The sequence below is a fragment of the Ranitomeya imitator genome, chromosome 4, assembly GCF_032444005.1.
Source record: "Ranitomeya imitator isolate aRanImi1 chromosome 4, aRanImi1.pri, whole genome shotgun sequence".
NCBI classification, from domain to species: Eukaryota; Metazoa; Chordata; class Amphibia; order Anura; family Dendrobatidae; genus Ranitomeya; species Ranitomeya imitator.
This window is the reverse complement of record NC_091285.1, coordinates 155573877-155592728: the sequence shown is the minus strand read 5'-3', so window position 1 is coordinate 155592728 and position 18852 is coordinate 155573877. Positions and strand designations below refer to the sequence as shown.

At 41.3% G+C, this 18852-nt stretch overlaps 1 protein-coding gene across 3 annotated transcripts in view; it reads right to left on the bottom strand.

Annotated features, from left to right (window-relative positions):
* Positions 1-811: 811 nt before the first annotated feature.
* The window catches only part of KCTD16 (potassium channel tetramerization domain containing 16), a 435667-nt gene continuing 417626 nt past the window's right edge, over positions 812-18852 (bottom strand). For 2 of the 3 annotated variants that reach the window (XM_069764061.1, XM_069764060.1), the window contains one exon: positions 812-2167. In XM_069764061.1, the coding sequence (XP_069620162.1) occupies positions 1716-2167 (452 nt within the window). In that variant the 3' untranslated portion in view covers positions 812-1715. The remainder of the gene's footprint in view (positions 2168-18852) is intronic. The other variant, XM_069764062.1, reaches the window with a different exon arrangement.

Sequence of the window (18852 nt, the reverse complement as noted above, 5' to 3'; positions counted from 1 at the left end):
CACAATATGCTGACAACTTTAAACTTTGCACTATAGAAGGTACAAAATATATAAGTAAAAATATATTTTGATTAAAAAACAATAATATATTATTTCCTAATGAGTAATTCATTTCAAGATCTCATTCAGATGAGTGTATCTTACTTCCAAGTGCTGACCGAATGTAAAATGGATTTCATAAGCACAGTACATAGAGAGTTTATACACACAGACCCATGGTCTGCTTGTAAAAAAAAATCGAAGTATGTATTAGTATGATCCTGTTTTTGGATATGACCCACCCTTTAAACTCAATTGGTGCATTTTAAAAATGGATGTAGCATGGACAACATCCATTTGGCATCTGTTTTTTATGGATCTATTATAAATTCTTAACATAAAAAAAATTACACGACCATATATAGTTTTCTAACAGTTGGCAAATAAAATCGCATGTCAAATGCATGTAAAAAAAAAGGATATATTGATAACATATGAATGGCATATGGGTTTGTTTTTGCTGGTTGAAAAATAGGCAATATTTCATACGCTCAACAGAACTCTCGTCAAAAGCAGTAAGAGTCCATCTTCAAGATGGCAAAATAGGTGCTCATATGTGTTCAAAGATTTGCAAACAAATGAGATATAAAGATGAACGTATAATGATAAATATCTTAATAATTTTATAAAGATGTGACAGTTGTAAGCTGTGAGAGGCATTATAAAATTAAATCACTTTGACAACTTGCCCATATTTTCTAATGGCCTTTTCCGCAACGAAAATTATTCCAACCAAACTTTGTCTTAAATGGGGCAAAAACCAAGAGTTATTGTGTGAATGAGCACTTAAGACTTTATTATGCACTTGTACATCTATGATTTTTACACATTATTTTTTCACCACAAAAGCCCTGTATTTCTGCAAACATTGGTCAGTAATTATTTGTTGACAAGGCCAAGTGTCCATTTGAACAGGAATGTTTCCCTACTTGGAGTCCACACAGATGACGGATGTTTGCAGACTAAAATAAGGGAAAGGGCTTTTATTTCTCTGTGATAAAACACCATCCACACGTCTCAGAATCCTACAAAAATAGAGATAATGAAGCAGCCACAGATTATATGACCACAAAAAGCAGCCGTTCAACTTGAAAGAAAGTGCAGAGTAACGAGGATATAACAAGACCAAGAATTTATGCAGTAATATAGTCACTAAATGTAAACCATCATGATATATTTTTTTTCTATTTCATTCATCCACCTCCATTCTCCAGTAAGGAAACATGCATTTTTTAAGTGACAGTCTTCTATTAACTTTTTTTAAAAAGGAAATTTAAAAAAAAAACAGAATTTTTTAGAAAAAAAATCAACAACAAGAAAAATGAATAAATAATTACAAAATAAAAATTCCAGGGACAAGTTCACCAATCCTATGCTTGTGCTGTCAGTGTTTGAAGAAACCATTTTAAATATCATTAAATTAATTCATTGTGCTTCCACGGAGAAAAGAAAAATATTACCCTGTAACTAGTAATGATAATGCCAGTGTTGCTGATTGGATCTAGTAGGCTAGTAGAGGATAGTGGATGGGGCAACAGGTCCAGTCAGCAGCAGTGGGGTATCGGTGATTTATGTATATAGGCAGTAGTTTTAGTGGACATGGCATTCTATCAAATGAACAATAGGTCTCATGTACCATAAATTTGTGATTTATAATAACCCACCCCCTTTCCTTTCTATAGATGATACTTTCGTAACAGATCTGATTGCCAGGAATATTTCCTCTCGGGAAATCTTTCTGGTATTTTAATCTTCATAAAATCTTGAATACACCTTTCTAACTCTTCTTCAATAGAAAGCTTTTCTTTCACAACTTTTTTTTTAATAGTGTTAGATTCTCTAGACCCAGTGGTTAAAGTTCGTAAAAGGTCACTTTTCCGTCGGATTTCAGACTGCTGCAGAATCTGCACTGGTCCCTTCTTAGGTGGTCGATCTAAAGTCTGTATGTTGGGCTGGCGGGTCACCGGACCACAGATGACTGTCTCTTGAGGAGAGCTGGCTTCTGATTGGCTGTCACAGCTTGATGTGGAGAGTTCATTGCAAGATGTTCCACTTTCACCCTCCTTGTCCCCTTTTGTGTTTTTACAGCAGCAGTCACAATGAGTTGATGCCCATCTCGAAGGGCCTCCTGCAAAAAAAACAGAGAATATAAATATAAAGATATCTGGGAATATTCGTCAATGCATTCATTACAGCAGATAACACCTATTATTTGAGCTTAACAGTAATTGGTTATTTAAAGAGGCTTACCACGAAATCTTTATATTAGCACATGTGTTAAGGACATGATTTTCTGGCACTTATTATAACACTATTATATAGTAACTAGATTGTGGCCCGATTCTAACGCATCGGGTATTCTAGAATATGCATGTCCCTGTAATATATGGACAATGATGATTCCAGAATTCGCGGCAGACTGTGCCCGTCGCTGATTGGTCGAGGCAACCTTTATGACATCATCGTCGCCATGGCAACCATTATGACATCTATGTCGATACTGTGCCCGTCGCTGAATCAGAAACGTGAGATGTCTACGTCCTTTATGACATCATCGTCGCTGTGCCCGTTGCTGATTGGTCGAGGCCTGGTGGCCTCGACCAATCAGACGCGGGATTTCTACGTCCTTTATGACATCATCGTCGCTGTGCCCGTTGCTGATTGGTCGAGGCCTGGCGGCCTCGACCAATCAGAGACGCGGGATTTCTACGTCGATGCTGTGCCGGTCTCTGATTGGTCGAGGCCGAGAGCCGGGATTTCCAGGACAGACAGACAGACAGACAGACGGAAAAACCCTTAGGCAATTATATATATAGATAAGTAATAGTAATAATTAGTCATTAGTAATAAGTATTGCAGGTAGAGATGGGCAAACCTGAACTTAAATGTTTGGGGTTCGTACCAGATAGTTAAGTGTCTAGTGCTAAACACCGAACACAGACTTCTCCCGAAAGTGCGTTGCAAAGTTGCAAAGAAAGAGAGAATTTTCCAGCTGAAAAGTTAGGGTCCCCATTTTTTTCATTAAGGTTCAGGTTTTGGTTCAAGTTCTTGTATCTGAACTGAACTTTGCAATAAAGTTTGGGTTGAGTACCAAATCCCAGACCTCCACGGGTCTCCTCATCCCTAATTGCAGGTTCTCCTCCACCAATTATTGAAGTTTGCCTTTCAAACTGTACAGCTCTTCTGTTCTCAAAATGGCCGATGAAGGAGGAACATGTGACCAGATCTGTTTATCAGCCTCATCCAATTGAAAAACAGTGCAGTGCTTTAATTGGTGAAGGCTGGTGAACAACTCTGGTCACATGAACCTCAATCAATTGCCATTTTACAAACAAACTATCTGTACAGAAACAAGGGAGACTTAAAAAACTGATGGAGGAGAAGCTGTAATTTCTATTATACTATATTATATTACCTTAGTATATTAGTGTCTCAAACTCATGTTCTCTGATATCAGCAATGCCCATTATCAATGCAATTAAACATCCCAGAAGTAGGACGAGTACTAGAGTTGAGCAAATGTTTTTGGAATCGGTCGCCAAATCCGAATTTGCCATATTGGTACACTATTTGTGCCGAATTTATGTTTTATGATCGGTTCCAAACATATTCATTCATTTCTTGCAAAAACAATATTCGGAGCTGATCATAATCGGAACTGAATTTTGAAAAAATTCTCTTTACTCTAAGCAGTACCTGTCAAACATTTTTGGCACATTATGATACGCCAGAAATCTCTGAAATGAAAACACGTTTTTACGCGTCAGCAGGCCGACCATATCTTTATCTGTGTATAAAGGTATGTCTTTTTCTAGTCCAATCCTAGCGATATGCCACCACTCCTATTGGTTAGGAAATCCATTTTCCTTTTACATATGCAATTTGTATGGTTTCATTACACTTGCATGTTTGGACAAGAACACAACCGAGTTTGAAACCAAATGGCATAAATGCATTCTATTAAAGAATCCATAGTCAAATTTTCCAAACTCAGGGATTAAATCAGCAGTTAATACTCTGTATTTTCACTCAATACTTCAACTACTGCTTCAACTTTCTCAAAAAGTATAACACATTTACTCTGAAAATACAAACCTGACATCTATTCATTCAATATGGTGCCCTAGTGCCCCACAATTCATTGCAATCCAATTTCACCATTGTGTGACGTCCAATCTCACAGCCAAGCCGTCATGAAAATTGTTTTTTACGTGGCTTCAGTGGCCAACACACAACTGGCGGCAGAATCATATATAAAAGAATAACCTGTTTAGCCAAACTAGTGTTCTATTCCGCCAATACTACATCAGCAGGGATGAAATTGTTTATTTTGTGGTCATCATGGCAAAAATGCACACAGTGAAACAATTTGTTCTCTTCTATATACTTTGTTTCATTCATAAATGTGAGTATTGTTATGCAGTTGATTCATTCAATATGATGTCATATAAACTAAAAGTTTGCCTTTTTTCTCTGCTGTTCGCCTTATATACCACAGTTACTTGTTATCATTGTCAATGAGAGTCATGTAAATTAAAGGGAATGAAATTACAAATACAGCAAGGGATTTTTGTTCCCCTTAAAAAACAAACCCACGCTTGCTTTATTGAGGCAGGGATGCAATACTAGACACAATCTATGGACAAGACCTTTTTTAACTTTCTCAAACAACCCTATTTCACACTCAACTTAAAATAAATAATGGAAATGTATCAATTTTTTTCTGCCCTAAAAATTATCTTAGCGTGTGATATCCTATACAATTTATACATACATTTTGGAAATGCAATGCGGCAGATTTATAAATGCAGCACACACCATTTTCCTAGTGCACATTTCAGATTTGGCCTTACTAAATTTGATAACATATTTGCACCTTTAAAAATTGGTCTATGTATGTCAGATTTTAAGAAAAAAGATGCATCATTGGGACAAGGCTAAATGATTCACTTTTTTTGTAAATGGGCATTCCGACAACTACTGGTTGCTGGGTTTCCAACAATCCCGAGAATAGGGATATTGAATCTGAGAATTGGCCCTTTTTGACTGCAGTGGAAGTATGAATGATCAATCGCCACTCCATTAATTGTTTATCGGTCTACTGGAGTAAGCCAAGTATTTGCATTTCTAACAGTCCCAGACAGAATAGATTGGACAGAGGTCAAGAATTTGCATTTCCATTCCATTCAAAACAGGGCTTTACTGAACCATAGTCTCAAAATCTAAGGATGGACATACATGGACCAACCAGTGGCACAATACTACCGCCAATCGGTAAACTTTCACTGATCAGCGGTTGTTTAAATGCTGATTTACATGGGTAGACCAAAGTAAACTAAATTTACACTTGATTACTAAGTATGCATAGGTGGCAATAGTTTAAGTACTGCAAATTCTGTTTACACAAGATGATATGCTGCCGAGAACATTGATTTTTTTGTTCTGCACAAAATATCATTTTACCCGATGAACGATAGTTTTACTCACTTAATGGCTGATCTGGGGATCACTGCAAAATACTCATGACACTAGCGTTTTTAACAGTGCTCGTTCACAATTATCCTGCAGTGTAAAAGTAGCTTAATGCCCCATTCTTTGAATTGCTGCGGGTCCCTGCGATAGGATGTCTGCCGATTAGCACGTTTTCCCCTATCCTACTACTAGGGGGATAACTTTCAATTCAATTGTGGGAATAACCCTTTAAGTTTAATGTGCAATTATGTAGGCATTACAGCCATAAGATGCCTACTTTTATTTGAGTTGCACCAACTTTTCTTGTAGCATATCCTAATTTGATGAAATTGTAATAATTTTCATCAAATCAAATATAATTTAAAAAAGTCTCATTCTTATGATGATACTTATAAATGTGTTAAATTATCACATTTATCAGCAAGTCATCAGAGGTCCCATATACTTAAGAGATTTTCTACCACACATGCAATAATTATCACTACGTCTAATTTAACCCACAATATCATGTGAAGTCCCCACGATGAGTAATTGATGCATTTTGTATCTGCAACATCAAAAATGCACCAAATATTTATCATGGGAATTTAGCCTCGTGGCATTGTTTCTCTCAGCTCAAACCCCTGCATGTCACGGGCAATATGTCGTCACTAAAAAAGTGATCATCATGAATCATTAACTGAGTTCAGTCTGTAGTAAATTACGAGTGAGGGTGCTTGTTGGAAACTGTAGTTTTCAATTTAAATCTCCTTCATTGTACTGAAAACTTTCTTTTTTAACGAAAAAACTCCTAGCTTTTAGATAGGATTGTTTTACTATTGTATTACTACAGGGTGGGCCATTTATATGGATACATCTAAATATCCTGTTTGTGGCACATTAGTATATGGGAGGGGGAACATTTTTCAAGATGGGTGGTGACTAGTAATGAGCGAATATACTCATTACTCGAGATTTCCTGAGCACGCTCGAGCAACCAGGCAACCCCCACATGTACTTATGCTGGCTAACAGATGTAAATCATTCAGCTGTGGCACTAAAAGCTAAAACTCTGAGCACTAAAAAATACTCGGATGACACTCAAGCATGCTCGGGAAATCTCGAGTAACGAGTATATTCGCTTATCACTAGTGGTGACCATGGCGCCCATTTTGAAGTTGGGCATTTTGGATCCAACTTTATCTTTTTCAATGGAAAGAGGATGGTGTGTATGATTTTAAAGTAATTTTATTCTTTCACGAGTTATTTACAAGTTTATGACCACTTATAAAATGAGTTCAAAGTGCTGCCTAATGTCAATGCAACCCTCTTCTCCCACTCTTGACACGCTGATAGCAACACCGCAGAAGAAATGCTAGCACAGGTTTCCAGTATCCATTGCTTCAGATGCTGCACATCTCGTATCTTCACAACATAGACAATTACCTTCAGATGACCCCAAAAATAAAAGTCTAAGGAAGTCAAATCGAGACACCTTGGAGGCCATTCAACTGGTCCACGACAACCAGTCTACTTTCCAGGAAACTGTTCATGTAGGAATGCTTGCACCTGATACCCAAGATGGTGAACCACCACATTATGGGTGTCAGGTGGATCCAAAATGGCCGACTTCAATATGGCCACCATGGTCACCACTCATCTTGAAAAGTTTTCCCCCTCCTATATACTAATATGCCGCAAACAGAAAGTTGATATCACCAATCATTCCCATATTAATTAGGTGTATCCATATAAATGTCCCACCCTTTTTTTTTTATTACTGTTACTTTCTTGACACCCCCATGTCATAATTGTACATTTGTCATAGTTCAAAGAAGCAAAAGAGAAAATAAAAGAATAAAATAGAATAATAATAAGTGCACATTGCCATGATGATACTAAACGATACATGAATCTTGTTAAAAAAAACTATTAATTTTTCTTCAATGAAGCATATGACTATTTAATAACAGTAAATACACAAATCTACAAGAGACAAGTTAATCCCTTACCGATATATGACATGTTATATGTCGACTCCCTGACTTTGATGCAGAATTGCAAGTCGAGCCACATCTTTGCCAGCAGATGATGGCTGAGAGAACCAGCCATCATCTGCCTCTAACCTGTTAAAGCCCACTGTGATAGCAGCACTAACATCACTACAGCAGTGGGGGAGCACCATTCTATGAGCCCATTGGCGCTCCAGTGACATGATCGAGTGGCGCCGATGGGTTGCCATGACCGCCATTACTTTTTTTTGCTATTTCGCAACACTTGGAATTGTTTTCCTGCTTTCCAGTATATGACATGGTAATATGGATGGTGTCATTCAAAATTACAACTATCCCTACAAAAAACAAGCTTTTACACGACTATTTCAAGTTTTAGTTCTTGGAATAAGATGAGAAAAAAAAAGCGCAAAAACAAAAAATTGCCTTGTCTTGAAGGGGTTAACAATGGAGAAGATATAAAGCAATGTATGCATAACAGACTTTCACAAAAACTAGACACCACATAGTAGGATTTCTAAGTGAAGCCTAAATGTGGTTCCCCTTGATGGTCCAGTCACCACAGAGATACTGCACCTCACCCAGAGGTGTGGTACCCCACTCTCAGGCAAGGAGGGGGCACTACCCGGTACCCGGGCACTAGCATCCAACACCACACCACTCCAGGCCAGGGGATCTGAGTAGACCCTATTTAGGGAGGGCCCCATCTCAGGCTGTAGGGAGAACTAGGTAGAGGGTGTGGGTGGAGGAAGAGGTAGAGTGTCAGTTGGGAGTGTAGTGTTGTCATGGAAACGAGAGTGAGGAGGAGTTAGTCAGTGAGAAGTTAGTCAGTGAGGAATCAGTCAGAGGAGAGTAGAGGAGAGAGAAGGGGTCCTAGGGGCCAGGGAAGTGAAGAATCCACCCGTGGCACCTGAATCCATGCCAACCATTGTCGGGTGGAAGGACCAGGTCGCAGTAAGGACCGGCCCCAGACTAGTGGAGAGACTGTAGGACTCAGCTAGCGAACTGGATGCTGTAGCATCTGTATGTGCGACAGCCAAATCTACACACAATCATTGAAAAGGCAGCCAGATAGGGTCAAGGGGACCAGGAGGATGTCGCCCGACAGGACCTGAGGCTGCTGGCTTGGAACACTGTGTAAGGCTCAGGGCAGGAGGGTGTGAGCCAGTGCAGAGAGATGACCTGGAAAGGTACACAAGAAGAGGGTCCTGAAAAAGTGCACCCAATCTACCTGAGAGCTGGCTGGACCACCGATCCGGAGGACACAGCACCCGGCTGGAGACTGTAACCTAATAACTGTGAGTAAAGTGTGAAGACTGCACCACACTGTGTCATCAGAATTATTTACTGCATCACCTGCCCAGTACTACAATAGTTACCATCATTAAGCCTATATCTGCCCTGGGGCCCCGCTCCCATGAAGAGCTGAAACATCTTTGCTGCGTCATCATCGGCCCCAGTGAACCTGAACAGCAGCGTCGGCCATCCCTTGCCGAACACCACGGGTGGCGTCACGAATCAATCCCATATAATTTTCACCTTTACATTTTTATTGCACGCCCAGGGCCACGGAGTCGGGTCTCGGCCACGTGACTTCCCCACAGAACTGTCCGACCCGGTTCCGAGTACCTCACGGCCCTGGTGGGCGCCTCCCTAAACATTATGTTGCCCTGTAATAGTGCTCGTCCATACTTGATCATGAACCTTATAACTTAGTGACAGTTCTTATTAATTGAGTATAACTTCATATGAGAGCAATCTGGAGGAGCAAGGATTGTGATGAAATGTCAAATTATAGAGGTGGGAGTCTACCAGTCTGCAAATAGTCAGGCCAAGAACATTTATAGACCCTGTCTTAAACTTGTTCTATATACAGAACCAAAAATCAATACAAGCTAAATTGAAAGTTATTTAATTCTTGCCTTAGGAAAAACTATTGAGTGACACTGTGTAAAACTGGACGTGAGAATTTGCAAGAAACTTATACATGAAGGGTATTGATTTCTGCTTGTACAGGCTAAATTCTGAGATGCTTGCCCTTTTCAAGTTATTTTACTTTGTTTCTGCCTCATTTACTCACCATATATTTGTAAAAATAAATGTAGCACAGCCATCCAAAATCAATTCTGTAAAAATATTTGCACGCATTAAAATCCTTAAAAGACGTAAAAAAACATTCATAGGTTTTACAAGAGTCACATAATTCTGGAAGTTTAGAGGTTCCTCTGTATAATGACATTGTCATACTCTAAGGTGGCCCGAAGCTTCCGCCTCCTCCATAGGTGTTGGTCACATACTGTATACAAATGTGCTGGTTGTCTTGGATTAGTGCATTAGTGTCTCCATTACAGGTCCTTCTCCATTACAGATTACATGGAGGCAGTTATGAAGAGAAGGGGACTGGCTTAGCTTAAGAATTGTGGCAGGAAGTCGGCCCCTTCATACAAGTAAATGACACTCAAGGAGGAAAGGACCCGTTCTGCCTCCCAAAGTTGTGACAAAATGATACAGTTCACAGTAGAACTTCTGGGATTCAAGAACCACGGGTGACATTGGGATATTGTTTTTTTTTGTTTTTTTTAAAAGGATATTAGTTACTATTGAGTATTTTTTTATGTTACACAGTAGATGGACATAGAATATGAGTGGTTTATATTTACATGATAGGATGCTGCTCACATAAGTAGTATTCATGATAATGCAATTGATGTACTAAACTGGGCTTTTGGGAAACCCCTGTTCCTTATTTGGTTTGCTTTAATCAAAAAGATGTTCTTTGCTCACCCTCCCTGTGTCCATTGCTGAGACATTGTCTGTTATTGTCTGCAGCAGTAATGCCTTGTCAATAACAGCCCGGCGGCTGTGCCCAAGTTGACAGAACAAGCCGCTCAGAGTCATTGAACTTGCTGTCAATGTGACCACACTGTAGAACATGGGTGGGTAATTAATTTTTCCAAGAGGCCACATGAGAGACCTTGACTGTTGTGGTGGGCCGAACCAATAGGCTGAAATCAATTCTGCTCAATATTAATATCAATATAGTATAATTATTACATTATTGACAATTTTATTAATATTAATTGTATCACTTAATATTGAACAGAATTAAGCATGCTGACATCCCCCCATATATCATTTGAACCCAAGTAAAGCCCTTTCTGTATATTATATGAGCCCCCACAGCCCCTTTTATACTGTAAGAGCCCCCTCACAACCTCCCTAAATGCAGCATGAGCCCCCCACAGCCCCTTATATACTGTAAGAGCCCCCACACAGCCTCCTCATATACATTAGCACCACAGAGCCTGCTCATATACAGCATGAGCTCCACCCATCCTCCCCATATACAGCATGAGCTCCACCCATCCTCCCCATATAGAGCATGAGCCCCATACAACCTCCCCATATATAGCATGGGCCCGACACAGCCTCTGCTATATGCAGCATGAGCCCTAAACAGCTTCCCCCATATGCAGCATGAGCCCCACACAGCTTTTTCCATATGTAACATGATCCCAAAACAGCCTCTCCCATAAGCAGCATGAGCCCCACACAGCCTCGCATGAGTTCCCCATAGTCTCTCCATATACTGCATGAGACCCCATAGCCTTCCCATGTCCTGGATGAAGCCCTCATAGCCTCTCCATGTCCTGGATGAGGTCTCCATAGCCTCCCTATGTCCTGGATGAAGCCCTCATAGCCTCCCCATGTCCTGGATGAGGCATCCTTAGCCTTCCTATTTCCTAGATGAGGCCCCCATAGCCTCCCCTTGTGCAAAAAGACACCCCATAGCCTCCCCATGCCCACTCAAACATCCCATACACATGAAAAAAAGAACACCACATACTCACCTGTCATGATCCCAATGGCAGGGGATCACAAAAGGACAAGCACAAAAAACAAAACAAGCTCTAGGGTGATGGAAACTAAGCTGACCGCGATCCTGAACCTAAACACACAACTAGCTGTAGCCGGGGAACGTGCCTACGATGATCCTAGACGTCTCGCTCCAGCCGAAGGACTAACTTCCCTTTTAGAAGAAACACAGACCTCTCTTGCCTCCAGAGAACACCCCACAGAAATAGCAGCCCCCCACATGTAATGACGGTGAAATGAGAGGAAAGCACATACGTAGTTATGAAAACAGATTCAGCAAAATGAGGCCCGCTAAAGCTAGATAGCAAAGGATACAAAAGTGAACTGCGCGGTCAGCGAAAAACCCTACAAAAAACCATCCTGAAATTACTTGAACTCATGTGCCAACTCATGGAACATGAGGAGTAATATCAGCCCACTAGAGCAACCAGCAAAAAGGAATCACATATCTGCAAGCTGGACTAAGACAAAAATTAAGCAAAACGTGGAACAGGAAAATCAAAAACTTAGCTTGTCCTGAAGATTTACAGAAGCGGGAAGCAGAGGTAACAAGACACACTGATTACATTGATAGCCGGCGAGGAAATGACAAGAAAGCCAGGTTAAATAGGAAACTCCCATATCCTGATAGAACAGGTGGACACCAGAGACCGCAGAAAACACAAGTCACCCAGTACCATCAGTAACCACCAGAGGGAGCCCAAAAACAGAATCCACAACAGTACCCCCCCCTTGAGGAGGGGTCACCGAACCCTCACGAGAACCACCAGGGCGACCAGGATAAGCCCTATGAAATGCACGAACCAAATCAGCAGCATGAACATCAGAGGCAACCACCCAAGAATTATCCTCCTGACCATAACCCTTCCACTTGACCAAATATTGGAGTTTCCGTCTGGAAACACGAGAATCCAAGATCTTCTCCACAACATACTCCAATTCTCCCTCCACCAGCACCGGAGCAGGAGGTTCAAGCGAAGGAACAACAGGTACCTCATACCTCCGCAACAACGACCGATGGAACACATTATGAATTGCAAACGATGCCGGGAGATCCAAACGAAACGACACAGGGTTAAGAATTTCCAAGATCCTATAGGGACCGATGAACCGAGGCTTGAACTTAGGAGAAGAGACCTTCATAGGAACAAAACGAGAAGACAACCACACCAAGTCCCCAACACGAAGTCGAGGACCCACGCGGCGACGGCGATTAGCAAACTGCTGAGCCCTCTCCAGGGACAACTTCAAATTGTCCACCACATGACTCCAAATCTGATGCAACCTATCCACCACCATGTCCACTCCAGGACAATCAGAAGGCTCCACCTGACCAGAGGAAAAACGAGGATGAAACCCCGAATTACAAAAGAAAGGAGAAACCAAGGTAGCAGAACTAGCCCGATTATTAAGGGCAAATTCGGCAAGCGGCAAAAAGGTAACCCAGTCATCCTGATCAGCAGAAACAAAACACCTTAAATAAGTTTCCAAGGTCTGATTAGTTCGTTCCGTCTGGCCATTCGTCTGAGGATGGAATGCAGACGAAAAGGACAAATCAATGCCCATCTTAGCACAGAACGTACGCCAAAATCTAGACACAAACTGGGATCCCCTGTCAGAAACGATGTTCTCCGGAATCCCATGCAAACGAACCACGTTCTGAAAAAACAGAGGGACCAACTCAGAGGAGGAAGGTAACTTAGGCAAGGGTACCAGATGAACCATCTTAGAAAAGCGGTCACACACAACCCAGATGATGGACATTTTTTGAGAGACAGGGAGATCCGAAATAAAGTCCATGGAAATGTGCGTCCAAGGCCTCTTCGGGATAGGCAAAGGTGACAACAATCCACTGGCCCGAGAACAGCAAGGCTTAGCCCGAGCGCAAACTTCACAAGACTGCACAAAAGAACGCACATCCCTCGACAAGGAAGGCCACCAAAAAGACCTGGCCACCAAGTCTCTAGTACCAAATATTCCAGGATGACCTGCCAACGCAGAAGAATGGACCTCGGAGATGACTCTACTGGTCCAATTATCCGGAACAAACAGTCTTTCAGGCAGACAACGATCAGGTTTATCCGCCTGAAACTCCTGCAAAGCATGTCGCAAGTCTGGGGAGACAGCGGACAAAATCACCCCATCCCTAAGGATACCAGTGGGCTCAGAATTTCCAGGGGAGTCAGGCACAAAACTCCTAGAAAGAGCATCCGCCTTCACATTCTTTGAACCTGGCAGGTATGAAACCACAAAATTGAAACGGGAGAAAAACAGTGACCAACGAGCCTGTCTAGGATTCAGACGCTTGGCAGACTCAAGGTAAATCAGATTTTTGTGATCAGTCAAGACCACCACACGATGTCTAGCACCCTCAAGCCAATGACGCCACTCCTCAAATGCCCACTTCATGGCCAAAAGCTCCCGATTACCAACATCATAATTCCGCTCAGTGGGCGAAAACTTTCTAGAAAAGAACGCACATGGCTTCATCACTGAGCAATCGGAGCTTCTCTGCGACAAAACCGCCCCCGCTCCAATCTCGGAAGCATCAACCTCAACCTGAAAAGGAAGCGAAACATCTGGCTGACGCAACACAGGAGCAGAAGAAAACCGGCGCTTAAGTTCCTGAAAGGCCTCCACAGCCGCAGGAGACCAATCAGCAACATCAGCACCCTTTTTAGTCAAATCCGTCAAAGGCTTAACAACACTAGAAAAATTAGTTATGAAACGACGATAAAAATTAGCAAAGCCCAAGAACTTCTGTAGACTCTTAAGAGATGTAGGCTGCGTCCAGTCACAAATAGCCTGAACCTTGACGGGATCCATCTCAATAGTAGAAGGGGAAAAAATATACCCCAAAAAAGAGATCTTCTGGACTCCAAAGAGACACTTTGAACCTTTTACAAACAAAGAATTGGCCCGCAGGACCTGAAACACCTTCCTGACCTGCTGAACATGGGACTCCCAGTCATCAGAAAAAACCAAAACATCATCCAAATACACAATCATAAATTTATCCAGATATTCACGGAAAATATCGTGCATAAAGGACTGGAAGACAGAAGGAGCATTAGAAAGTCCAAAAGGCATCACCAAATAGTCAAAATGGCCCTCAGGCGTATTAAATGCGGTTTTCCACTCATCACCCTGCTTTATCCGCACAAGATTATACGCACCCCGAAGATCAATCTTAGTGAACCATTTAGCCCCCTTAATGCGAGCGAACAAATCAGTCAACAATGGCAAAGGATACTGATATTTGACTGTAATCTTATTCAAAAGACGGTAATCTATACAAGGCCTCAAGGAACCATCTTTTTTGGCCACGAAAAAAAAAACCTGCTCCCAAAGGGGACGAAGATGGACGGATATGTCCCTTTTCCAAGGACTCCTTAACATAATCCCGCATAGCATTATGCTCTGGCACTGACAGATTGAACAAACGTCCTTTAGGAAATATACTGCCAGGAATCAAATCTATAGCACAATCGCAATCCCTGTGAGGAGGAAGCGAACTGAGCTTAGGCTCCTCAAAAACCTCCCGATAATCAGACAAAAATACAGGAACTTCAGAAGGAGTAGATGAAGCGATAGAAATCGGAGGTGCATCATCATGAACCCCCTGACATCCCCAGCTTAACACAGACATCGTTTTCCAGTCCAAGACTGGGTTATGAGTTTGTAACAATGGCAGACCAAGCACTAAGACATCATGTAAATTATACAGTACCAGGAAGCGAATCACCTCCTGATGAACGGGAGTCATACGCATGGTCACGTGTGTCCAGTAGGGTTGAGCGAAACGGGTCGAACATTTTCAAAAGTCGCCGACTTTTGGCTAAGTCGGGGTTTCATGAAACCCGATCCGACCCCTGTGCGGGGTCGGCCATGCGGTACGCGACTTTCGCGCCAAAGTCGCGTTTCAATGACGCGAAAAGCGCCATTTCTCAGCCAATGAAGGTAAACGCAGAGTGTGGGCAGCGTGATGACATAGGTCCTGGTCCCCACCATCTTAGAGAAGGGCATTGCAGTGATTGGCTTGCTGTCTGCAACGTCACAGGGGCTATAAAGAGGCGTTCCCGCCGACCGCCATCTTACTGCTGCTGATCTGAGCTTAGGGAGAGGTTGCTGCCGCTTTGTCAGAAGCAGGGATAGCGTTAGGCAGGGTCCATTAACCACAAAACCGCTTGTGCTGCAGCGATTTGCACTGTCCAACACCACCCTCGGTGTGCAGGGACAGTGGAAGTTTTTTTTTTTTTTTTTTCCCCTCAGCGCTGTAGCTCATTGGGCTGCCCTAGAAGGCTCCCTGATAGCTGCATTGCTGTGTGTACGCCGCTGTGCAAACCAACTGCTTTTTTCAAAGCACAAATCCTCTTGTTCCTTCCTTTCTGCACAGCTATCTTTTTTGTTTGTCCACACTTTTTATTTCATTTGTGCATCAGTCCACTCCTTATTGCTGCCTGCCATACCTGGCTGAGATTACTGCAGGCAGGGAGATAGTAGCTGCCTGCCATACCTGGCTGAGATTACTGCAGGCAGGGAGATAGTAATTGTAGGACATTCCCTGTTTTTTTTTTTTTTTTTTTTTTTGGTGGGAGATTAAGATTGGCAATTTGGCATTTCTGCTAGAGTGCCATCCCTGTGTGTGCCATCTCTCTCACATAGTGGGCCATAGAAAGCCTTTTCATTTTTCTGTATTTTTTTTTGTGGGGTGTATAAATTCTCCCTGATAAAAATACAGTGGGAGATTAATATTGGCCTTTGGGCTTGTGTGCCAGTCCTGAGTGTGCCATCTCTCTCACAAATAGTGGGCCATAGAAAGCCTATTTTATTTTTTTTGGGGTTTTATAAATTCTCCCTGAAAAAAAGGGAGATTAATATTGGCCTCTGGGCTTGTGTGCCAGTCCTGAGCGTGCCATCTGTGCCAGCCCTGAGCGTGCCATCTCTCTCACAAATAGTGGGCCATAGAAAGCCTATTTAATTTTTTTTTTGGTTTTATAAATTCTCCCTGAAAAAAAGGGAGATTAATATTGGCCTCTGGGCTTGTGTGCCAGTTGTGAGCGTGCCATCTGTGCCAGTCCTGAGCGTGCCATCTCTCTCACAAATAGTGGGCCATAGAAAGCCTATTTAATTTTTTTTTTGGTTTTATAAATTTTCCCTGAAAAAAGGGAGATTAATATTGGCCTCTGGGCTTGTGTGCCAGTTGTGAGCGTGCCATCTGTGCCAGTCCTGAGCGTGCCATCTCTCTCACAAATAGTGGGCCATAGAAAGCCTATTTAATTTTTTTTTTGGTTTTATAAATTTTCCCTGAAAAAAGGGAGATTAATATTGGCCTCTGGGCTTGTGTGCCAGTTGTGAGCGTGCCATCTGTGCCAGTCCTGAGCGTGCCATCTCTCTCACAAATAGTGGGCCATAGAAAGCCTATTTAATTTTTTTTTTGGTTTTATAAATTTTCCCTGAAAAAAGGGAGATTAATATTGGCCTCTGGGCTTGTGTGCCAGTTGTGAGCGTGCCATCTGTGCCAGTCCTGAGCGTGCCATCTCTCTCACAAATAGTGGGCCATAGAAAGCCTATTTAAATATTTTTTTGGTTTTATAAATTCTCCCAGAAAAAAAGGGAGATTAATATTGGCCTCTGGGCTTCTGTGCCAGTCCTGAGCGTGCCATCTGTGCCAGTCCTGAGCGTCCCATCTCTCTCACAAATAGTGGGCCATAGAAAGCCTATTTTTTTTTTTTGGGGGGGTTTAGAAATTCTCCCTGGAAAAAAAAAGGGAGATTAATATTGCCCTTTGGGCTTGTGTGCCAGTACTAAGCGTTCCATCTCTCTCTCTCTCTCTTAGTCAGTGGGCCATAGAACGCCTATTTTTGGTTTTATTTGTTTTCTAAATTCTCCCTGAAAAAATCATTTTATTTTATTTGGTTTCTAAATTCTTCCTGATAAAATCATATTTTTTTTATTATTTTTTTTTCTAAAGTCTCCCTGAAAAAAAAAAAAAAAAAACAACCAAAAAAAACAGTGGGAGATTAATATTGGCCTTTCTGCTTGTGTGCCAGTCTTGACTCCTGGGTGTGCCATCTCTCTCTCTCTCTCTCTCTCTCTCTCTCTCTCTCTCCAATTGTGGTCCATAGAAAGCCTATATTTTTTTTCCTTGATTTGGGTTCCAAAATCTACCAGAGAAAATAACTCCATCAATCATTGGTAGAAAAATATTGGCCTCTGGGCTTGTGTGCCACTCCTGATTCCTGTGTGCGTCATCTCTCAGTCAGTGGGCCATAGAACGCCTATTTTTGGTTTTATTTGTTTTATAAATTCTCCCTGAAAAAATCATTTTATTTTATTTGGTTTCTAAATTCTTCCTGATAAAATCATACTTTTTTTATTATTTTTTTTTCTAAAGTCTCCCTGAAAAAAAAAAAAAAAAAAACAGTGGGAGATTAATATTGGCCTTTCTGCTTGTGTGCCAGTCTTGACTCCTGGGTGCGTCATCTCTCAGTCAGTGGGCCATAGAACGCCTATTTTTGGTTTTATTTGTTTTATAAATTCTCCCTGAAAAAATCATTTTATTTTATTTGGTTTCTAAATTCTTCCTGATAAAATCATATTTTTTTTATTATTTTTTTTTCTAAAGTCTCCCTGAAAAAAAAAAAAAAAAAAACAGTGGGAGATTAATATTGGCCTTTCTGCTTGTGTGCCAGTCTTGACTCCTGGGTGCGTCATCTCTCAGTCAGTGGGCCATAGAACGCCTATTTTTGGTTTTATTTGTTTTATAAATTCTCCCTGAAAAAATCATTTTATTTTATTTGGTTTCTAAATTCTTCCTGATAAAATCATATTTTTTTTATTATTTTTTTTTCTAAAGTCTCCCTGAAAAAAAAAAAAAAAAAAACAGTGGGAGATTAATATTGGCCTTTCTGCTTGTGTGCCAGTCTTGACTCCTGGGTGCGTCATCTCTCAGTCAGTGGGCCATAGAACGCCTATTTTTGGTTTTATTTGTTTTATAAATTCTCCATGAAAAAATCATTTTATTTTATTTGGTTTAAAAATTCTTCCTGATAAAATCATATTTTTTTTATTATTTTTTTTTCTAAAGTCTCCCTGAAAAAAAAAAAAAAAAAAAAAAAAACAGTGGGAGATTAATATTGGCCTTTCTGCTTGTGTGCCAGTCTTGACCCCTGGGTGTGCCATCTCTCTCTCTCTCTCTCTCTCTCTCTCTCCAATTGTGGTCCATAGAAAGCCTATATTTTTTTTCCTTGATTTGGGTTCCAAAATCTACCAGAGAAAATAACTCCATCAATCATTGGTAGAAAAATATTGGCCTCTGGGCTTGTGTGCCACTCCTGATTCCTGTGTGCGTCATCTCTCACTCAGTGGCCCATAGAAAGCATATAGTTTGTTACATTTGTTTTCTAAATTCTCCCTGCAAAAATCAATTTTTTTTTTTTGGGGGGGTTTCTAAAGTGTTCCTGAAAAAAAT